The 21,668-nt window shown below is 57.4% G+C and overlaps 8 protein-coding genes across 8 annotated transcripts; 6 read left to right on the top strand and 2 right to left on the bottom strand.

Annotated features, from left to right (window-relative positions):
• The first annotated feature begins 2,188 nt into the window (after nucleotides 1–2,188).
• On the top strand, nucleotides 2,189–4,756 carry GGS23DRAFT_557858 (uncharacterized protein). Its single transcript, XM_051515731.1, has 2 exons — nucleotides 2,189–2,951; nucleotides 3,040–4,756. Exons 1-2 carry the CDS (start codon nucleotides 2,902–2,904, stop codon nucleotides 4,544–4,546), a joined length of 1,557 nt encoding a protein of 518 aa, XP_051373847.1. The 5' UTR covers nucleotides 2,189–2,901; the 3' UTR covers nucleotides 4,547–4,756.
• Nucleotides 4,757–5,346: 590 nt separating this feature from the next.
• GGS23DRAFT_557861 (uncharacterized protein) lies at nucleotides 5,347–7,703 on the top strand. The gene has a single exon (XM_051515732.1). The coding sequence runs from the start codon at nucleotides 5,960–5,962 to the stop codon at nucleotides 7,337–7,339; it is 1,380 nt and encodes a 459-aa protein (XP_051373848.1). The 5' UTR covers nucleotides 5,347–5,959; the 3' UTR covers nucleotides 7,340–7,703.
• A 459-nt stretch (nucleotides 7,704–8,162) lies between these two features.
• GGS23DRAFT_603788 (Zn-dependent exopeptidase) lies at nucleotides 8,163–9,894 on the top strand (the record flags this gene model as incomplete). Its single annotated transcript, XM_051519516.1, has 3 exons — nucleotides 8,163–8,439; nucleotides 8,514–9,655; nucleotides 9,769–9,894. 3 exons carry the CDS (start codon nucleotides 8,163–8,165, stop codon nucleotides 9,892–9,894), a joined length of 1,545 nt encoding a protein of 514 aa, XP_051373849.1.
• A 717-nt stretch (nucleotides 9,895–10,611) lies between these two features.
• Nucleotides 10,612–11,572, top strand: GGS23DRAFT_594689 (uncharacterized protein; the record flags this gene model as incomplete). Its single annotated transcript, XM_051518201.1, has 4 exons — nucleotides 10,612–10,920; nucleotides 10,983–11,110; nucleotides 11,177–11,261; nucleotides 11,324–11,572. 4 exons carry the CDS (start codon nucleotides 10,612–10,614, stop codon nucleotides 11,570–11,572), a joined length of 771 nt encoding a protein of 256 aa, XP_051373850.1.
• Nucleotides 11,573–12,050: 478 nt separating this feature from the next.
• Nucleotides 12,051–12,522, bottom strand: GGS23DRAFT_594690 (uncharacterized protein; the record flags this gene model as incomplete). The annotated part of the gene is made up of 2 exons (XM_051518202.1): nucleotides 12,051–12,290; nucleotides 12,376–12,522. The coding sequence occupies 2 exons, from the start codon at nucleotides 12,520–12,522 to the stop codon at nucleotides 12,051–12,053; spliced, it is 387 nt and encodes a 128-aa protein (XP_051373851.1).
• Nucleotides 12,523–13,698: 1,176 nt separating this feature from the next.
• On the top strand, nucleotides 13,699–15,892 carry GGS23DRAFT_557884 (uncharacterized protein). The gene is made up of 2 exons (XM_051515733.1): nucleotides 13,699–14,644; nucleotides 14,722–15,892. Exons 1-2 carry the CDS (start codon nucleotides 13,991–13,993, stop codon nucleotides 15,328–15,330), a joined length of 1,263 nt encoding a protein of 420 aa, XP_051373852.1. The 5' UTR covers nucleotides 13,699–13,990; the 3' UTR covers nucleotides 15,331–15,892.
• Nucleotides 15,893–15,909: 17 nt separating this feature from the next.
• GGS23DRAFT_411327 (uncharacterized protein) lies at nucleotides 15,910–17,387 on the top strand. The gene is made up of 2 exons (XM_051513672.1): nucleotides 15,910–16,065; nucleotides 16,286–17,387. Exon 2 carries the CDS (start codon nucleotides 16,400–16,402, stop codon nucleotides 17,264–17,266), a length of 867 nt encoding a protein of 288 aa, XP_051373853.1. The 5' UTR covers nucleotides 15,910–16,065; nucleotides 16,286–16,399; the 3' UTR covers nucleotides 17,267–17,387.
• Nucleotides 17,323–18,947, bottom strand: GGS23DRAFT_618122 (NAD-dependent deacetylase sirtuin-7; the record flags this gene model as incomplete). Its single annotated transcript, XM_051520913.1, has 5 exons — nucleotides 17,323–18,128; nucleotides 18,164–18,317; nucleotides 18,375–18,447; nucleotides 18,526–18,725; nucleotides 18,800–18,947. The coding sequence occupies 5 exons, from the start codon at nucleotides 18,945–18,947 to the stop codon at nucleotides 17,471–17,473; spliced, it is 1,233 nt and encodes a 410-aa protein (XP_051373854.1). The 3' UTR covers nucleotides 17,323–17,470.
• Between the last annotated feature and the right edge of the window lie 2,721 nt (nucleotides 18,948–21,668).

Genomic DNA, 21,668 nt, shown 5'->3' on the forward strand with positions numbered 1-21,668 from the left:
GACGCGAAGACGATGATGGCGATACGAAAAGTGGACAGGAGATGTAGGTGAGCTGAGCTGGCCTTGGGGTACGCCCAATAACCCATGTCCAATATTGGGACGCCCTTGGTCGCCCCATCGTATCGTGAGGGTCTCCAGCCCAGGCGCCCTGATTGGAATTGTTGTTGATGCCCGCGCCAAAACATTAATATCTCCCCAACACTCTATTGGCATGGCCGCCCTGCACTGCTGGCAACACGATAGCACACCCACCGAATCTTCTTGGCTGACAGCGGCCCTGTCCTATCCAACTCTGGTAGCACACGATCAATTTCCCAAAGCCCGCTGGTCAACAGCACCCTGGTAGGCTCGAGACATCGACGATCGGGCTTCGCGCCTCACGGCAGCTCTGGACTGACCATAACTCGCTTGCCTCGCCGGTGATGAGAGAAATTTTTTTTTGCTATTTTCTCTTTTTGAGCGAGGCTCAACAGCGGCTTAAGAATACACGGCAGCTGTTACTATTTATGTTGTAAGCATTGTCATACCGACGAGAACGAATACCCCGGCCCTTCTCGCATGCTGTAACCCCTACAACAGCTGTCCTTACATACGTGTAGACAGAGGCACCCTCGCACACCCTTGACACCGTGTACATGCAGAAAGAGCACCCAACGTATGACAGTGCGATATAGTTGTCCCTTGACGCGGCCTCTCCATATTTACCCCATTCGACGGACGGAATATGGAACACTACGTAGCAGATCATCGACGACGGGGATAGAGTAGAGTTACGTAAGCGGCGTTGCTGAAGCCGGAGGAGGCCGAGTCAACGAGTCAATCCAGAGCGCCATTCCGGCCGTTGTTCGGACAAGCCCGTGCTAATAATAAAATGCCTACCTATAGGGAGATTCTACCAAGCTTCCTATCTTGGGGGGGGCGGAAGGGAGGAGAGAAGAGAGGGGGGTTGTGTGAGTATTGAGATAGGCGTGGTAGAGCCATCGCATGTTATAGAGAGAGAAAGCAGCCAAACGCGCTACGAGACTCAAAGGTAGAGAGTTACTCTGTTATCAACGTCAATACCAACCCGCATAGCAACATGAACTTCAACATGAAAATCAACATACCACCACCACGTCTACCCTGTGCGTGGTCATGCACACATACACGCGTATGTACATAGGTGTGCACGTAGGTATGTACCTAGCTTTGACGCTCGACCGCCTCCATCCGCTGATTCCTCGCGAGGATCGCGGAATCGATGCCCCCGAGGCCTACCAACCCGGAGAGCGCGCCTTTACTGTGTACGTGTAGGCATGTATATCGCATGCCTACTATACGTCGGTGGTGGTGCTCAGAGCGGTCATTCTCTAGCCTCCACGTATGTGAACTCGTGACCTCAACCCCAGAGGCAGGACTCCACTACTATGCAGAATAACGGTGAGGCATCGATGTAGGCGGCAAGGTCCAGCGTGACGGGATTGACCGCCCTACCGAAGCATCTCTCGCCGTCCCCGTTCCCACGAGCAGCAACTCTAAGGTCGACTCCGCCAGGGGGAACTTCGAACCATCCCCTCGAGCGAGGAGGGAATGGTATGCTATGCTAAGCTATGTTACGCTACGCCATACTATATGCTATGCCATGCCATGCTATACCGCTGCTGCCGTCAACCTGGTTCTCGCGAGGGACATTAGCGATACCCCTGCAGCACAGAACGTGGCATGCACGAGGGATTCCTCGATGTGTAGGTATGTATACCTAGGCAGGTATATATTTCCATGCAGGCGGCCGCTGATACATGCGCGTCAATATACCACCCCTTCATGATGCCTACCTACCTACGTAACCACACCATCCACATATGTATGTATATACATACACATATCCATACAGACATACATACTCATGCACATACTTACATTGACAATCATCCCACTGATCCACCCTGCCGGATCCCACGGTGGGCGTGGGGGGTTGCAACAGGAACCGTGATGGGATCGTCCTGGGTCTCCCCCCTCCTCCCCCGTCCCCTTATCCTCCACTATGCTCCCTACCCACCCCCCGGACCGCGCTAGAGTCAACTACCGTATACTTAATCCCGGCGATTCTAGCTAATTCCAGCTACCTTCTACAGACTAGGGGAGCGTAGTCTGAGCACTGATTCAGATAGTCCGGAGGTCAAGGCGTCAAGTCGATGCCTGGCGGTGTAGAGACCTAAGTAAACGCATAGATTCGTATTTAGCATAAAGCCGCTTCGCCCCCTTCACCCCCGGCTTGTTTTCCTGCTTACGAGAGCTTTGGGGGAACCCTTTACCAGACTCGGAAGAACATCTCTGCGTACGGATTCCTGTTCTAATCTCTATGTAATCCCTAGGTAAAAAGCCCCTGCTGAGGGAGGGGGGACGCCATACACAACCCCATTCCGCCACACGCGAACCCTCCAGCACTCTATCTCGGTGCTAGGCAACAAGATCTTGGACCGCCTCCTTCGCATGTGTAGCTGGAAGGACTTGCTACTGGATATATTACGCACTATAATACTCCGACCGTGACTCTGCTCTATTTTCGCCTCTCGTCGCGGCGAGGCACACGGCAGAGACTCCGGGTCTCTCTCCATTTTTGCCGTGTCCTGGGTGTAAACACACGATGAAGAGTCAGGTTTCGTTGGCTGACTCGGAACGTGCGCCCATCCTCTCCACCCACAAGTAGTTGGCGTCGATGCCAGGATATTCACGGTATAGTCGAGATCGGTGGCATGAAACTACGTCATCTCAACCCCCGGGACCGATATATCGAGACAGCGTCACCGGGTGTCGTAAGTCGGGCACGCCAACGAAACCACTCTCTCCATTATCAGTGGCTCGCTCGGACTCGCCGCAAATCAGATCAGACAGCAGAAAGCCCCTCCGCGTTTCGCACCCATGGCTCGGAAGGGAAGTCGAAAGGTCAGGACCGGCTGCCGAACCTGCAAGTATGTCTCCGTGTCGTCACCAACACGTCGTTAGCCAGTCAGTCCAGCCGCCTAGCTAGATAAGACTTCTTAACACTCTTTTCGGCAGAGCTCGCAAGGTGAAATGCGACGAGGGCAAGCCTCAGTGCAGCCGCTGCATGAATACGGGCCGCACGTGCGACGGCTATGCCTCGAAGCCGGCCTCCGGCCTGCTCTGGCACCGGCCGCGTCAGCTCTTCTACAGCGTCGACAGCGCCGGCGAGGGCAGGGCCCTGCAGTTCTTCTCCGACGTAGCCGGGCCCCTCCTGTCAGGGGCCACGGATCCGTACTTCTGGACTCACCTCGTCATGCAGTTCAGCAACTTCGAGCCGGCCGTCAGGCACTGCGTCGTCGCTATCAGCTCGCTGTACGAGCAGCTGCACACCGAGGCCGCCACCTCCGCTGCGCCTAGGCCGGCCGCCGCCCGGCTCAAGGACAACAGCCTCGCCCTACAACACTATAACGCGGCCATCCGCGAGCTCAAGACCACCGAGAACCAGCCCCTGGTGCTGCTCGTGTGCATCCTCTTCATCTGCATCGAGTTTCTCCAGTTCAACCGCGAGGAGGCCATCCGGCACTGCAAGCACGGCATCGCCCTCCTCGGCAACGTCAACTACTCCTGGGCGAAGGAGCACCTGGTGCCCGTCTTCCGGCGCCTGAGCATATTTCCCTTCTTCTTCGGCTGGGGGTCTCTCGAGTTCCCCGACCTAGACGCCCTCGACGAGCCCGTCCCGGAATCCTTCGAGTCCTTCTCTGAAGCCCAGTCGGCCATCGACAGCATAGCCAGCCGCACGCTGCAGGTCGTGCGGTGGGGCGACACGTACCGCTTCGGGTCGGCGAGGCACCAGAAGGTCCCGCTCAAGCTGCTCGCCGAGCGGGAGGAGGTCGGGGCGCTGCTGGACCGGTGGCAGGCCGCGTTCGAGAACCTCGACACCAAGGCGACGCTGCCGCGCGCCGCGGCGCCGGAGCACTGCGGCCTGAGCGAGGCGCGCATCCGGGCCATGTCGCGGACGATACTCGCGGTCCGCTACGAGGTGTGCCGGATCTGGCTGGCGATCGCGTTCGACGGCAGCGAGATGTGCTACGACGAGCATCTGGGGGCGTTCCGGCGGATCCGGGAGCTGTGCCGGGGGCTCTGCGCGGCGGCGCCGGAGGCGTCGCGCAAGGCGAAGCGCGGGCCGCGGTTCGTCTTCGAGACGGGGCTGCTGCCGATGCTGCACTTCGTCGCGACCAAGTGCCGCGACCTCGAGATGCGGCTCGAGGCGCTGCGCCTGATCCGCGTGCTCGGCGCGCCGCGCGAGAACCTCTGGGAGGCCGACCAGATGTTCGTGCTGGCGCGCCGCGTCGTCGAGATCGAGCACGACATCGTCGTCGACGCGCTCGGCCGGCCGGCCGCCCCGCCCCCGCGCCCCGGTCCCCCGCCCGACGAGAAGCGCGTGCGGTACACCCTGACCGAGCCCGACGCGTCCGCCCACGTCAAGTGGAACGGCAAGGAGCTCCGGGGCTGGGCCGTGGGCTTCGTCATGCGCACGCTCAAGGACGAGATCGTCGTCCAGAAGGAGTTCGCGACTAGCTAGGGGCCCCCCGTCTCGCCTCCCTGCCTCACTTCTTCCGTGTCACGGGCGTGGTTGGAGCTGGACAGACACGGAGAGAGGCCCGCAGTCGTGATTTGATTTACTGTAGATACCCTATATAGCCATCACATATCCCACCAACCTTTTCGTATTACATTTAATATATCTCTCAGAAGTGATATAGGTCATTTCTCACCAGTCGTCATATTTCTGCAACATTTCCCTTGGAGTAGTCTCGCCAGTGCATAGTGCCCTCTAATTTACGATGCCTCATTCCCATCTTTTTTTTCCTTCAGGTTTTCCTCGTTTCCACTACTTCTTCTCACTTGACTCATGGTCCTGAAGATCGATTCTTCCACCGATTCGTCCATATACCACGTAGCGTCCGCCTCTGACTCACAGAGATCTTTCTTCAGGACAGCTTAGATTAGAAAGGATCGCCTCCAGACATTTATGAGTCCACCGCGTCACGATACCCCGTGGACCCATGGCGTCTTGAGCCACCAACTAGCCCACTAAGAGTAGATGCCGCCACTAACGGAGACGCCGCCGACGCCTTGACGACATCACCCAGCTAGGATCTCGTCTGGCTCTGCCTTGCTTACCGCCTTTGTCCATGCTTCCAAGATCGAGGGTGGAACCGGAGGGTCACAGGTGCATTAAGAAGACGCGGAGCCTGTCCTCGATAAACTCCTCTATTTAGCTACCTGTGTTGAGGAGGGTGAGGTAGGAAAAGTCTTATAGAACGAGGTTGCATTTTCCACTAAGAGAACAAACGCATCGTGCTCATGATTGATTAGGGACGGAGGTATATTTCTATATAGGGTCTTGTTTCTGGTTCTCGACTCGCCCTTCTACAAGCATTATGGCTAACGAGATTCATCCTGTAGGACGATCGCTTGTTTCTATAGAGCTCCGCGTACGTCTGCCAGACCCATACGTCATTACACTGGTATTGCGGCGTGAATCCGACGCTCAAATATACTTGGGCAATCTTCTTACGTCAGGGTCATAATAACCGAAGGCCGTCTTGATGAGGACGAGCTAGATGAACTCACCGCCGGTTGACCGACGTTCTGTACCATTACAGACGACGGGACAGGATCAATGAATGGATTGCAGTCCGAGGACGGGATGAAAAGTAACGATGACTTACGCTGCCCAGGGGTCACTAATTGCCTTGTGACAAAGAAGCCAGGCCCTGTTAGCACCTTTACAACGCATTGTTGGGGGTCTTATCGAATGCCTTTGTCCCGGCTCCTGAATCACTCTTTGAAGAGAGAACAGCAGAGCAGAGACCCCAGTTGCTAAGTAGTAGTTGGATATATTAACCCACGGAGCGCACGCTCGTGTATCTCTTAATACCGGGTTATCAAAGCATTGTGTTCATAACACCACTGAGGTGTGACCTCCATCATGGCCGCCGAAACGCTTCCCGAAATGCTTCCCGAATTTGAGCATAACGGGCTGTCGTGGAACGCGCTGCTGAAGCTGCCGAGAGATAACCATGCCACGTCGGCGATAACCTATGGGATCGAGCTGCAGTTCTTAGTTCCGATTCTCTCGCAGAATCAGCCAGACCCGCATCCCAATGACCGGAGGCCGGTTATTAGAGCAAAAGAGGACGCGATTGAATCCGATGTCTTTGATCTGGTGAGCGATAGAATTCTGAATATCATACGGAGTGGCACTAGGGTTCCGGCGTGGACCCATCCCGGCCCCCCCTATCCAGGGCCGGAGGTTATCGCGACGTTGGACCCAGAGTCCCAGGCTGTAGCCAGGATGCCAGCGTATTCCCAGTGGGTGGCTGAGATAGATCAGAGTCTAGTACCCCCGTACAATCTCTATCCGATGTACTCGTGGGTTGGGGTCAAAGTAAAGTCTAGTAAGCGAAACACGAGCTGGGATAACCACTTCGATCAGGTCGGCAAAGTCATCGTCGCCTTACGCGATACGCTCCGCATGCGTCTCGGGCCCACGACGTCCCTCATGGTGCACGTCGGTTTCGCGGCGTGGGACATCTCGACGCTGGAAATAGGGCCCGAGTTCCTGCGCGTCTTCTGCACGCTGTGGTGGTTCATCGAGCCGCAGGTCCAGTGCCTGGCGGACCGATCGCGCCACACGCACTCCGAGTGCCAGCTCTTGACCCAGCGATCGCGTCTGCATAGGACACCGCAGGCGGAACTCGTCGAGGAGCTGACGAAGAACGGCAGCTATGACGGCACCTGGAAGCTGTTTTATGACCGGGTGAGCGCGCTCGTCCCGCAAGCGCTGATCCCACGCCGGTTGTCTGACGAGCTCGAGGCTATCTGGTCAGCCGAGGACGCCAAGGCTATCGCGCAGATGATGGCGGTACCGGTAGTCATCGGCATCGTTATGGAGGAGACAGGCGCCGTGGCGCCGTTCTCTACCTGGGGCCGGGGCAGCGTCGGGTTCCAGGGCTTCTGCCAGGGGGCGTGGCCCGAGAGCGTGAAGGGGAACAACGACGGAGAAACGGGGACGATCGAGTTCCGGAGCATGGAGGGCACGCTCGACCCCCTCCTCATCGTCAACTGGCTCGCGGTGGTGATCAGGCTGGTGGACTTCGCGCGCAGGGGGAACCACGACGACATCAGGGCCATCATCCACAAGGCGCTGGGGATGTACAGCGTGGTGGATCTCCTCAAGGACCTCGACTTGGCCGAGCAGGCGACCTATTTCACCAGCAAACTGATGGAGCAGGAGAGCAAGGACTTGACCCAGGAAGCGATGGATACTCTCTTCGTTCCACCCTACTTCATCCCACCCACTTGGTGAGCGGCCTTGCCTGGCCTGCCTACGTACATACCTAGGTCTTTCTCGTCTGACAGTCAGACTTCGGAATGGGTCGGTACCCCAAGGGTGGCCGGGCGAAATAGACGGATGCATGGGCAAACAGACGTAAGAGAAGGGAGAACAGAATAAAATACCACCCTCGCCTTGCCGAGTTGTTGTCCGAGCGGGGCAAAGTGAATCAGGGGACGATTTGCTCATTGCTCACGGGACGGATTCTGTAACGCTCTCGGCTGGTTCTAGCCTCCGGCGAGAAACGTGATAAAAGTTATGATGGATAACGACATATTTGTACCTGTTTATTTTGTAAATTCCGCGTAATGTTCAAGTAATGTTCGAGCAGTGTTACGGGTTACATACCTAGGTATCTAGGAGGTATGAATCAGGGTGCAGGTTACTTATACATATCTAGACATGCTAATATACGTAGGTATACTATGTGTGTATATATGCATACCTATATAGATGCATAGAATTATGTATATGCATAGTGAACTGTCCGCTGGCCTTCTCCCTGCCAGATGGACCCTTCGCCCACCCCTTGTTGGGTCTAATCTGACACGGCGTCGCTGTATCGCCCCTGGTGATCTCGCTGCGGGACAAAACAAAAAGGGCCTCTCTTCCTCTTATACCACCCCCTACCACTAGTATCTACCTCTCTGCCGGCCTCTCTTTTTTGTATATACATGCCGTACATTAGGTGCCTATCTATATAAATCTACATACTTACTTACGGACCGTATATCCCCTACCTACCTACATCTCTCTCGGTTATCCGACAGTCCCGGCCACGGGGTTGCGAACCGCGATGGCCTCCTCCCGCCGGTGGTCCCGTGTCTTCCTGCTCGCCTCGCTGGGCGTCGCGGCCGCCTCTGAGCTCCAAGTGCCTCTGGCCCCGCAGGGGCAGCAGAGGCCGCTGGACGCCGTCGATGCCGATTTCCTCGCTAAGCCGCTGGTCGACACCGACGACCTGCAGGCCAGCATCAAGATCGAGAGTCTCGTCGAGCGCGCCAAGGATCTCTACGAAATCGCGAAGCGCTCAGAGCCCGAGTTCGGACACCCGACCCGGGTCATCGGCAGTGAGGGTATGCGGCCGCGTCCCTTTGAAACCCTCGCAGATGTCGCTGCTTGTTGCTCACTCATCCCCCGTCTCGCATAGGTCACACCGGCACGTTGGAGTACATCCAGTCCGCCCTGGAGCAGCTAGGCGATTACTACACCTTCGCGAAGCAGCCGTTCCCAGCCGTCATGGGCAAGGTGTACGAGTCCCGCCTGGTCGTCGGCCACGAGGTCCCCGAGTCAGCTTATCCGATGTCGCTGACGCCCCCGACCCCTGACCGAGAGCCTGTGTACGGTAATCTCGTCCTCGTGGCGAACGAAGGGTGCGACGCGTCCGATTACCCGGCCAACCTTGCCGGCGGCGTCGCCTTCATCCTCCGCGGCACTTGCCCCTTCGGCACCAAGTCGGCGCTGGCGGGCAAGGCCGGTGCCGTCGCCGCCATCGTGTACAATTACGAGTCCGGGGCCGTCTCCGGCACGCTGGGGGACCCTACCCCCGACCACATCGCCACCTTCGGCCTGTCCGGCGAGGAGGCCCGCCCCATCGTCGAGAAGCTGAAGGCGGGCACGGCCGTCGACGCCATCGCGTACATCGACTCCGAGGTGAAGAAGATCGAGACGACCAACATCATCGCGCAGACCATCGGCGGCGACCCGAACAACTGCGTGATGCTGGGCGCGCACAGCGATAGCGTCGCTGAGGGGCCCGGGATCAACGACGACGGCTCGGGCAGCCTGACGCTGCTCGAGGTGGCGACGCGGCTGACGAGCTACCGCGTCAACAACTGCGTGCGCTTCGCGTGGTGGGCCGGCGAGGAGGAGGGCCTGCTGGGGTCTGACTACTACGTGGCGGTGCTGCCGCGCGAGGAGAACCTGCGGATCCGGCTCTTCATGGACTACGACATGATGGGCAGCCCCAACTTCGCGTACCAAGTGTACAACGCGACCAACGCGGCGAACCCGGCTGGGTCCGAGGAGCTGCGCGACCTGTACGTCGAGTGGTACACCGCGCACGGCCTCAACAACACCTTCATCCCCTTCGACGGCCGCAGCGACTACGACGCCTTCATCCGCAACGGGATCCCCGGCGGCGGCATCGCCACCGGCGCCGAGGGCGTCAAGACCGACGGCGAGCAGGTCCTGTTCGGCGGCAAGGCCGGCGACTGGTACGACCCCTGCTACCACCAGCTCTGCGATGATGTCAGCAACGTCAACCAGACCGCCTGGCTGGTCAATACCCAGGTAAGCAGCTCTCCCCACCCTTCCTCCTCTCCACGATTGCCTTTCACATGGTTGTCTTGCCCTTTTTGCCTCTGCCTGCTTCTTTTTCTCACCTCCGCTAACGTCGCCTGCAGCTTGTCGCCCACTCGGTGGCTACTTATGCCATATCGTTCGACGGCTTCCCCGCGCGATCCGAGGCCAAGGCCGCGAGCGCGGACGAGCAGCCTGCGAAGTACCACGGACACCGTCTAAGATTGTAAGATAATATAGCACCACGTATAGCTAGGCGCGGGGAATGATTTTGGGATGGCGATTTAGGCTCCAGGATCATACAAGGCTTGGCGAGGCGAAGGTTCACTTTGGAAAATGGAATTTGCAGCGATGTTGAAGCCGCGTTGTATTATCGCGAACCCACCTAGGCCGGACCCGATGTACCTGCCTAACCGCGGACGCTAGCTTGCGGGCCTAGATGAATACGTCCACGCACTAGGTATATACATCTATATGCAGATGATATAATGTGTACAGGACCAGTTCGAAGAGCTCTGCGTCGAGGCCCGAGGACACCCACAGTCTATCCACGCCTTGTTCATGCCCATACGCATTTCTCGGTCCTCAGATAACGTAACTAGCACAGCCAAGTTAGACTCCCAGGGGAGAACGTGGCGAACAAGCTTTGAGGTCCCTAAATGTAGGTTCAGTGTGCGAGGTCCAAGGTGAAAGTTTCGTCCGATAGTAGATGAAGCCGACGGGCGTTTCGATGTGGTCTAAATTATAAGCTCTATCGCACCGAATACGGTCTCTTAGACGAATCAACTAGGATAATGACATTGGCAGAACACCCATAGGTGAGTTTAACTCCCCGACGGCTCTCTTCTTGAGGGTATTTATGACTTGCACATATCTCCCCTCGATTTCTGTTCTTTTCTCCTTCAGACTTCCAACATCGTCCCTACTTCTCAAAGATATCCTTAGTCATGTTGTTGACTTCAGGCGACGCCGGCTCCATCCTGATGGGTGTGCTAGTGGCCGTCCAAGTTGCTCAATCAAGGCCGATTGAGTTTTCAGCCACCACGCCCGCTTTTCCCCAAATGACACCCTTTCACCCTCTGCCACCCAGAGATGTCCGCGGAAATTTCGTAGTGACCGTGGTTAATTCCCACACAGCCCCGGTGGTGACTCGGTTTGGACAGGCCGTCGGTGCCCTGGCGCCGATTCAAAATAAATCCTGCAACGCTACCGTTCTCACCCGGGGAGAGACCGCGTCGTTCGCTGTGCCGACCGGAGTACGTCGTGCAGCGCCGAAGTCCCACTGCTTTCTGGAGTCTTGCTAACCCTCCGTATTCAGTGGTCCGGACGGCTGGCCATGTGGGAAGACGGCTACAGTAATATTCTCGACAGAGCCTCGTTGTTCGAAGGGACCTTCGGGTACGACCCGGGAAACGGCGCGGTGATGGCAATGGATATCAGTTACGTGTAAGAATATCCGGGCGAACTGCGCTCCCCGTGGTGGGCGCGCTGCTAATCGGAGGGGCCTTCTAGAGACGGATTTACGGTTCCGATAACCTGCGGGTGCAACGGCACGACGGTGCTCGGGTGCAACCTGAACCTGCTCGACAACTGTCCGGTGCGTCATTCCACGAGCGTTGGCGGGTAGACAAGATCGAGGATTGCTAACGGTGACTGCAGAAACAATACCTACTAAACAACAAGACGTGCGCGAACCCGCTCAGGGACAGCCCGTCATCTGGAACTGGGAACATCTTCGGGGACTGCCAGAATCTCGCGTACACGTACTCGTATGACGACGCGGCTACCTTCATGGGCATCCCCGGTTGCCCCCGTAATGTCCAGTGCTGCGTAGGGGTCGCCTGTAAGGCGAATCCCAAGCAACAGGTTTGCCCCGGACCAGATGGCCACGCCAGGAGGTGCTCCTGAAGAAGGCGGTAGACCGAGGAAACTGCGCAGTCGGTCTGCTGTATCTACAGCCTTGGCGGCTGTGATGAGTCTTAATACAAAATAGGGGGTGGTGGCGGATCAGATGCGAATTTTGGAGGAGAAAGGCGAGACGCCGGCGATTGTGAGGCGAGCTACCGTAGAAAGTAATATTGAGGCTATCATCCATCATCTGCTCGCCCACCTTGGAGGCAGGGACTATCTGAAAAGTGATGCACTTGGTATTGAAAACAAAGGCTTGTGTTCTAAATTAACGACCGGACGACTGATCCTCTCTCCGCTCGCCGGACGATTCCGCTTATGCTGTCCCATCCGCACGATGACTTGGCCGACTGGCGACGCAATAACAGTCCACGCAGCTCCAGACTAGAAGGATTAACCTTAGACAGCTTACTCCGCTCTCGTTAGCAGTGGCAGTGGCAGCACCGACGTCGTGTGTCTGGATCGACCGGGTTCCCACTCACCATATCACTGTCGTGAGTATGAGGGATAGAAAGTTCGTGAGCTCCCACGGATACGGTCCGGGTCGCGACGACTCGAAGGAGTCGCCGAGGAGGACGAGGAACACGGAAGGGAAGGCGGTGAAGAACACGACTATGTCGCCGACGTTCACGCACGCCGGATGGACGCGCGGGATCGCGCGCGACGAGTCGAGCAGGCCCGCGAGCTCAGTGCCGTCGACGAGGAGTGCGATCGCAACCTGGGCCATCGCAGTTTAGCCGTTGTTGACGTGAGGCAGATACTTGTATATATATAGCATTTCTTTTCGCGGGGACGCCCCCTACCATCGTAAACGAGAGCCCAAACGTCTGTCCCCAATTCACGCTGCCGTAGATCAGGTTCGCCAGCAGCGCCACCGATGCCCCCATCGCGAGAATGCGCAGGGCAGCGAGGGTAATGCCGCTCCTTCTTGGTATGCGCGGCCGCGCCATGCCTTCGTAGGAATGGGCAATAAACAAGAGAAGCGAGTAGAGCTGACAGAGAAGGGGGGGAGGCGAGCCAACAGTTAGCTAAGATGGAATCACGTACCCGCGGTAGGCGAGAGCCAAGCAGGCAAGCAAGACAGCGGCCTCGTTAATAAAGTAGAAGAGTAGGATAAGACGGGTTTCGCAAGGCGTTGTGATATACCTACGAGCTATCACGCCAATTGCCGTGCTACCAGGTGTGAACACCCCGCCTCGTCTTCATTAAGAAAACCTGGGGGAAAAGCTGGGGTTCGGGCTCGTCTACATATTAACCATCCATTCGGACGCAGGCCTCATCTTGACTACCAACATGGCCAGCACCGTTCAGGCTCAACTAATAGGCTCGCGAGGCTGCCCGCGGTTCTGCGACGGCAACGAAGAGGGCGCGTATATTATCACGGCTCCTCTGCGGCCAAATGGATAGACTCGTGGCCCCCGCGTGTCGAACGGCATGCTATCAGACGGGACGTGAGGATGAGGACTTGCGCTGGAAGCGAGAGCCGCGAGGACGGCCGAGACGACTGGGGAATCCGTAAGCCCACAAGCACACACACACACACACACACACACACACACACACACACACACACAGGTGGCTGAAGTAGGGTGGCAGCATACTGAGGTTAAGTGGTTTATTCCTGAACCGAGTGTGTCGATACAACTGAGGGGGGGATTTATTAGTAGGAAGGTATGTAATGGATGTCGACCGGCGATCTGATCTGTTAAAGGAGAGACGGCAAGTGATAAATACATACACAGCTATAAGGATTAATATACATATACGTATATGCAGTTATGGATAGGCTTGTTCGGCTCCTTGATCAAATTTAGGTACTCAAGAGAAGAGGCGGGTGTGTAATTGCACGTTACCGATGTTGCATATATATAGTAGGTACCTATCCACTATGTATGTATGCAGTAGATATGTACGTGCTATGCATATATATATAGATGCGTAGGCCCCACGCCTACTACCAACACATCCTCACTCATAAGTGCATAACATTGTATCACCTCGACGCCTGTGCAGCGAGGTCCCCATGTCACGATCACAATACAACACAATAATACAACACACCACACCACAGTACGAGTATTTCAATACGTGTACCACACAACACAACACAACACAACACCACACAGACCTACCTGATAGGATACATACGACACCGGACGAGTGCGGAGCCCTTCGCGACGACTGTCACATGAGCAGCGAGCCCGACGAAGAATCTACATTTTCGCGGTCGACGACAGCGTAGCTCTCAACTCGACACCACCTAGTCAGATCACCGTCTAGGATGCTGCCACTGGGCGACAACTAGGTTTGACACAAGCGCCACTGGATCCCCGAGCGCCGTCCTCCCACAATACCCACCCCATCAGCACCCAATTAACACCTGCGGACGGACGGCCCAGGTACGATATTCCCCCCGCCATGGCTTCTCCGACCTCTCCGACCTCTCCGACCTCTACCTCTACCTCTGCGGCTCACCCTGAATCGTTAAGCGACGTAGCTGCGTCAGCACCCCAGGTCTCCGGCCCTCCGCCGAACACTCGCCGATGTTTCGTGTGCCTCGTCGATGAGCCCGAGGCCGCCCTCCCTGCCGACTGGTCGACGCCGTGTAGGTGCTCCCTGGAGGGCCATCAAGACTGTCTGCTCGCCTGGGTCACCGACCTACAGGTACAAGGCAAGGATGTCAAGTGTCCCGTCTGCCGATCTCCCATCATCATCACCGACCGGTGGGACTTCGCCATACAGTTAAACAACTTGCTACACCGCGTCTTCAGCGACTGGTCCCCGAGGATCCTGCTCGGCTTCATCGCCTCTAGTGCCGTGGTGACCAGCTCCTTGTACGGCGCGAAGGCGATCGACTGGTTCGCCGGCCCCGACGCCACGATGGCTTTCCTCATCAACACCGAGGACGTGACTCTGATGGACGTTATGCGCCAGCCTTATTACGGAGAAGACGGTCGCCGCGGGCCGCCGCTCAACCTGCTGCACTTCAGCTTATTGCCCCTCATCGCCCCAGCTCTCATCCTCAACCGACTTCGTCTAGGCGAAGTTATCCTGATACCTACCTCTTTAGTAGTAAGCAATTCCTCTCACCACGCGGCACGCGGCGGGCACGATTGTCAGGGCCCTCTCGCTAACACGACGCCTAACAGTACGCGGCACTTCTCGACGAGACGACGACGGAGTATGTCTCGTGGCCGCCGTCGCCTCAGAGAGCCTTGGCTCTATACCCAGCCGTGAAGGCGACCTACTTCCACCTCCACAACATAATATCGAGAAGTCTCGAGAGGAGATGGCTGGCCCAGTCGGCCAAGATGCTTCCAGCCGACACGATGGCCCAGCGACAAGGCATGGTCGAGGCTCCGTTGCCGCAGCCTGGGAACGACGCCTTCGACCTTCGCATCAATATTCAGATAGGGTTTGATGACGCCGAGGAGGATCCTCAGAATAATCGCCAGGTTAGGGGCCTGGACCCCGTCATTTCCCCGATTAACTTCATCACCGGGGCGCTCCTCTACCCCAGCGTCTGTTACGGCATGGGCGAGCTATTGCGGCTCGCTCTCCCCTCGCGCTTTATCACGCGGCCAGCCTCAGGCCCGAACACGAGCATACTGCAGGAGAGGTGGGGACGGAGTTTGGTCGGTGGATGTCTCTTTGTCGTGCTGAAGGACGTTTTCTTCCTGTGGGTAAAGTATAGGAAGATCATGAACCAGCCTTTCCGACGGATCAAGAACGCGGACAATAGAAACCTACGCCGCTGAAGGAGGCGAAATAAGAAGCCCAAGACCGAGAACACGAAAGCGGCAGCGAACGTCACAAACTCGACAAACCAGCGTTTTCTGGGCTGGTAAACAGCAGCAACGAAGGTAAGAGCCTAGGCTCGTCGCGACTTAATACGATAGGTAGCAGTATGACATCGTGGCATGAGGTGGTGGAAACAGATGCCTTCGTATAAGGGTAGCGATATTCGAAGAGACGAACGAACGAGCGAACAAACGAATAAGCCAACGAGATGACGCCAGAGCGCCAGCGCTACGGGAGAAAAAAGACAGGAAAACGCATGGGCGCATGAGTGTAGTGGCTGTCTTGGATTCGGTCTCAATGCGAGAGGTTTTACGACTGCACGGGGATTCGTCGAAATGGCCGTAGGGCAGCGGGCTAGGCCTTGCTACTGTAGGAGCCCGACGGTGACGATAATGCCAATCGGCGCAATGCGCTCGGAGACATGTTCACCCATATGCACCAAGTAGACACTGAGTGTCAATAAAGCAACTATACAGACCTGACTACTAGGTAACATATATATACCTATACCAATGCATACCACAATGGCGCTTGTTATCGGCGGCATCCTCGTTGTAAGACAAGACAACAATATCGCTCCTCCACTGATCTTATCCCTCTCCCCTCCCTTTCCCCCTCCTCGTAATACGAGAGGTCGATGACCCTGGTTGCGAGGCACGCCATGGATCGCAACGTGTTATTTAGTAGTACAGGTACGGATGGACTCTCACAGCAACGGCACACTCTGTCCTCATCGCCACTATCATCCATCAGCCCAATGAGCGCACACAGGCCGCGGGGGTTGTCAACCGGGTTAAGGAATACCAGGCTCGCTGGTATATAATAACTACTATGCACCTGCTGCTCGCGACATTCCTCTGCTGGTTGGAACACGCTTTCCCCTATTCCGCCTCTCTAATTTCACTACCATAGTAGGCAATCTTGTATCTACCTACTTACTATTACCTTCTCTACTCGCTTGCCTACCTCATACTACATACCTACATATCTACCTGATATCCTGCGCATCCTGCCACACACGCAACCATGCCAACCCGTACCAACCGGGCGCAGCAGACCATCTTCACGCGGCCCTTCCCCGCGGCGGTCGTGTACGACCTCTCGCTCTCTTCGTCAAGCGACGGCACCACTGCCATCCGCGTGCCGCCGGGCTCGACCTGGTCCTCGGGCGCCCACTGGCACGAGGCGCACGTCGAGTTTCTGGAAGTAGTGGCGGGGCGGGCGCGCGTCACGCTCGGGGGCGGCGGTGACAGTCGAACGCCAGGAAGTGGAGGGGCGACGGTGACGGAAGTCGGGCCCCGAGACGGCGTGGTGAGGGTGCCCAGGGGGGTGGTGCACGAGTGGAGGAGGGCTCGGGTGGGGAGGAGGAAGGGGGTGAGCAGAGAGGAAGAGGAGGGGGCGGAAGAAAGAGAAGGGAGGGAGGCGGAGGAGGGTGGCGACGACGGGGTGCGGAAGAGGCGCACGAGGCGAGCGGTAGAAGGACCGAAAGGGGCCCAGGACGAGGGAGCCGAAGACGAAGCTGAATGGGAGGCCGAGCTCGTCGTACGCGAGTGGACGGAGCCGCGGGACGGCGCGAAGGCGGTGTTCTTCCGGAACCTAAACGGGCTCATCCTCGACGCGTCGCGGGATGGCCCCAGCGGCAGCGACAGCGACAACGAAGGTGACAGCGGGAGCGGGAGCGGGAGGGGCGGGCGATGGCTGAGCCTGCTCCTGACGCTGGAACTGTGGATCCTCTTCTGGCGCGCCGACAACTACCCCGTCGTCCTCCTCCCCGCCTGGGACGCCTGGGCAGCGGGCGCCCGCATCCTGGCCACGAAGACACTGATGCGCGCCGCCGTCGCGCTCGGATGGGTGCTCGGGTGTCGCGGGGTGTACGAGGAGTACGGTCCTTAGGAGGAGTGGAGAGAAAGGGGGGATTGGGGCGTCGGCTACAACACGAAGAGAACTGTGCGGATCTTAGTCCGCGTTTGATTGCATGTCATTTTCAACGGAACTAATTAAGGCCGTCTGTAAGCGTTTAAGCAATTTGAGTGGCTTCATAAACATGAACGCTTTCGTCGCGCGGTGGAATCAACAGCTAGGTAGAACTAGTCACAGTCAATCTATCACAATGACCTCCGGAGCGGGGCGGTTAGCTACAGCGTTCGGCAACGTCTCACTCCTCGTGGAAACTCCTCCCGCGTCCTCCTCTTGGGCAGCAGCAGCAGCTGCTGCTGTCCCGTCCCCATCAGCATCCAGGCTCTCCAGCCGGCTCGTCCTCCACTCGCCCGTCTGGGGGTTGTACTCGAGGAGATACAGTGCCTGGGCGTCGGCCCCATCGCCGCCGTATTCGTACGTGAGATCGAGGTTCGGCTCGCCGTAGTGTCCCATGAACTCCAGCACGAGCTTGAGCTGGGCTCCGGGGTCGAGGTCGCCGCGGAGCTGGATGACGAACGGCTCGGCGCGCGCGACGCGGCGGTTGTACTCGAGCTTGACGGAGTGCAGGAAGGTAGCCGGGGTGCCGTCGACGTCGAGCCCGGAGACGCGCAGCTGGCGGTGGGTGGCGGGGGGCGCGTCGGGCTCGACGCGGACGGCGAGGCGGCGGCGGAGCACAAACGGCGGGACGGGCAGGCCGAGCCTCGCCATGGCGCGGCGCATCAGGTCGTCGGCGCGGGCGCGCACGCGCAGCCGGGCGAGCCCGTCGAGCGGCGTCTCCTGCAGGTTGCAGATGGCGAGCGCGGCGCGGCGGCGGCGGCCCACGGCCTCGGGGATCTCGCTCGCCGGCGTCACCGTCAGCGAGGACCCGAGCACGAGGCACAGGTCCGCGGCGGCCGCAGCGCCTCCGCCGGCAGCGCCTCCCCGAAGTTCACGATGCTGTCGACCAGCGTGCCGCCGCACCGCGCGCACTTCCGCCCCGTCCGGTGGTCGTGCACCGTCTTCTCGTACGTCGCGACGGCGCGGAAGTCTGCCTCGCGTAAGCGGTGTCGCCGGGGGGGGGGGGGGGGGGGGACAAGAGGCGTACCGCGGATGTACTCCTTCCCGCAGTCCCTGCACTGCTCGCGATTGTTGTTGCCGTGGAGCTCGGATATCTTGTCCTGTCACGGCGAAGGCGGAGAGGAAAGAGGGTTGTTGGTCAAGGCCAAGTCCCAGGGGAGGGGGTGGAGCTGACTGACTGGGAGAATCCCGCTCCTCCGGTGCAGCCCGTCGCAGTTCTGGCTGATGAGATACTTCAGCATCCCGCGGTTCTGCAGTTCCACCAGCGCCATGTGCGTGAGTGTCGGCACAGCTTGCAGCGTGTCCACGGCGTCCGCCCGCCGTCTCCCCTGGGCCCGGAGCGTCCAGACGCCTTCGGGGCCGCGGAAATCAGGGATACCTATCGAGACTTTAGACCCTGTGCCACGCTCCCGGAAGCCGCCCCGGCCCCGCCGGCGTGGAATCGAAGCTGACCAGCTGAGGTGGAGATGCCCGCCCCGGTGAAGACGATCAGGTGCTTGCTCTTCCGCATCTGCGTCGCCAGCGCCTCCGCCTTCTCGTCGATCGCCTCGGGGGCTTCCTGGCGCTCCTCGGCGGCGACCTTGGGCGCGGTGTTGGCCATCGCGATCGCTCGTTCGGTTGTCACGCCACGCGAAATGGCGGGGTGGCGGGTAAAGGGATCTCGATAGCTTGGGCTGCGCAGAACCGGTGACGGCCACGACGACGACGACGATCACACCGACCCCTATAGAACCAACCGGTAGATGAGACGGGCACGCGCGCGAGGTCTCGTTCGACTTCCTAGAGTTCCATGGACTAGGCCGTTTTCGTAGGTTGGGCTTAGATAGGCAGCAATTTGTTGCCAGGACCAGGCCGTTATTGGGCCCCTGTTGACCTAGTTTATCACGACGGCACGGCCACTTTTATCCCGTTTGGTGATAGCTTTGAAGGGATGTTCATCGAGGAAGAGACCGGTGAGTCCGGTTGAATGGGTTGGAATGCATTCGAGGTCTTGGAATAGTGCCAGTCGTTTACTTCCCCTCGGTTCAGTTTTCCTGATCTTGCCTAGGGGTTTAATAACATCTACGTCTATTAAAGTAGGATCTGAAGTATGTTCGTCAAGAATCGACGGACCGCAACTTGGCATATTATACCTACGTACATACGCATATACCTACACATATATTACTCCATGATATTTGTATAGATAGTACCTATGCCTATAACATTTACCGTAGTCGACGGTGGGGTTGGGGACAGTGTCTTTTCTTCCCATTGAGCACTGTTCAGGATCTACTGGTCGATCATCACGCTCAGTGGCCCAGTGGCCTACTAACCTGTCGGATACCTTTCCGCTATTAGACCAGGGAACGGGGAAGATGGCGGAAGCCGAGCGCGTTTATGTCAAGCAAGAGGGAGTGATTCGGAAGACGTTGGTTTCGTCGACTTGGTAAACCCCTTACTATAACAGCGTGCCGATGCCTCTTCTTCCTCTGGCCTGGTATCCCCCATCCTAATTTTGGCACATATTATATTCGCGTAGCTGCCTATATATAGGTATGTATATGTCGTGTGCGCACGTGTGTGGTTCGGGGCCGTGAATCGAACCAGAAATGAATAAACGGTTACTCTATTATATGGTAATAATATAACTTAGCAACTCCTCCATATCATATAGGCTGAGCAGACATTACTCGTCCAACCACGTGTGCCTGGGGCAAGGCTGGCTCAATATCAGGAACTCCTACTCCGTATCACGACGAATAGTATGTCGACTCGAAATTCATGCACCTTGACGTGTCTGGTTCCCCCCATCGTGTTCCGTTCGTCAGTTACCTTACCTTGTTCTACAGGCGCGGAATCCCACATATCCGTACATGATAGGAGTAACTATGGGAACATTGGCCCCAACGGCGATTTCTCCTTTTCGAGGCGATCGTCATCCTGAAACCGATTCAGCTTCTCGTCGCCGTCCTCTCGCCGAGTCTCTGGAGGCTGTGGTATTCGGGCAATAGGCTATACCCCGTAGCTTCTTATGGGCTGACTGAGATAACCATAGGTAGGTACATAGCCCAACTCTGGAACACGAGCGCCACAGCATCATCGTCTCGGAAAGTTGGGCATCGCAGATTGGTCCTGGCACGGCACGCCCGTTGCCGGTCTTTCGAGGATCTTGTCTCTGTGTGCCGTGACCATCACGCAACCTTCCCGTCGTTGTGGTATGGGATGCAGGTAATCACCCATCAAAGGCCCTCACGCACTCGAATCGGGGGCAACGGAAACATTTCCCCTCGCCAGCTGAGAATTTGAAGAGGCATATGACAGCATGATTTTTTGGGGGACAAAAGATCCCAACGGTCAAGATAAGACTGCTGCTGCATCGTATTTCCACCCAGAAAGTCTTCTCAGCTCATGACACCAGATGGCGCCAGATGTGCGCTACTCGCCACGTGGAAGTGTCAGCAGGAGACCACGAGGTAATGAAAAAAAAGAAATAACTAGAAAAATTCCCTCGGTCTTACAACAGTTGGTAAAAGTTGATGACGTGTCGAAATAAACTCTTACGTCCCAGGCGCCGCCGTGATTACCGGCGGTTACGAGTTACTCTTATCCGCCCGCGATAGATGCCTCTATGCTGCGTTGTCCCGAGCCCGGGGTTATACTATCGGAAGAGCAACAAATATAGGGGGAGGAGACGTAAAGAGGAGATCTAGGATCGGAAATATACCCTACGTTTCACTCTGCTTCCCGAGTCGTTTCTCGCTGTTGCGGCTCTGCTCGACTTCGGGATTTTGGGGAAAGTCTACATGATGAGGGTCGGGGAGAGGGGTTCTTCGATACCCCTCCTCGGAATCTTTCCCGGAGGAAATCGGCGCATACGACCGTCTACGAGAGTAAGGCTATTCCCGCCGGGCATTGGCGGCGGAGGGGATTCCGTTGAATCGGATAAGTGCCTGGGGGCTGCGCAAACGACGTGGTCCTGCTACGGGATCTGATGCTGCGATTATTATTACCTAGTACGGAGCAGTTGATTGAACGCCGTCTGCCTTGATTTCCATATGCAAGATGACACGCAGCCTTAGCTGCTTACGCGCAATAGCATCGCCGCTCTTGCATGATGCGTTGCTCATGTGAGCCACGAGGTCGCCGTGCTGCTGCTTAAATCCCGGGGATCTGAGAGGGCCATCGTGCGATGATCTGTAGGTACGGTGTCTATAATAAGACCTCGGCGAGGCTCGAGGCTTGTCATGTTGAGTAGCCGGGTGCACCACCCAGAGCCTCGCCGCTCTAGCGACGTCACATGCTACTTAGCGTAGCGGCGGGCTAGGCCTCATGTTACGAA

Source organism: Durotheca rogersii (genome assembly GCF_024521655.1).
Source record: "Durotheca rogersii strain YMJ 92031201 chromosome Unknown GGS23scaffold_5, whole genome shotgun sequence".
In the NCBI taxonomy this organism is placed as follows: domain Eukaryota; kingdom Fungi; phylum Ascomycota; class Sordariomycetes; order Xylariales; family Xylariaceae; genus Durotheca; species Durotheca rogersii.

What these genes read in the sequence shown, in the direction of transcription:
- GGS23DRAFT_411327 (XM_051513672.1), top strand. Translation starts at nt 16,400, where the DNA reads ATGCCAACCCGTACCAACCGGGCGCAGCAGACCATCTTCACGCGGCCC.
- GGS23DRAFT_557861 (XM_051515732.1), top strand. Translation starts at nt 5,960, where the DNA reads ATGGCCGCCGAAACGCTTCCCGAAATGCTTCCCGAATTTGAGCATAAC.
- GGS23DRAFT_557884 (XM_051515733.1), top strand. Translation starts at nt 13,991, where the DNA reads ATGGCTTCTCCGACCTCTCCGACCTCTCCGACCTCTACCTCTACCTCT. An exon ending in TGATACCTACCTCTTTAGTA is followed by an intron (nt 14,645 to 14,721) that starts GTAAGCAATTCC and finishes GACGCCTAACAG; the next exon opens with TACGCGGCACTTCTCGACGA.
- GGS23DRAFT_557858 (XM_051515731.1), top strand. Translation starts at nt 2,902, where the DNA reads ATGGCTCGGAAGGGAAGTCGAAAGGTCAGGACCGGCTGCCGAACCTGC. An exon ending in ACCGGCTGCCGAACCTGCAA is followed by an intron (nt 2,952 to 3,039) that starts GTATGTCTCCGT and finishes TCTTTTCGGCAG; the next exon opens with AGCTCGCAAGGTGAAATGCG.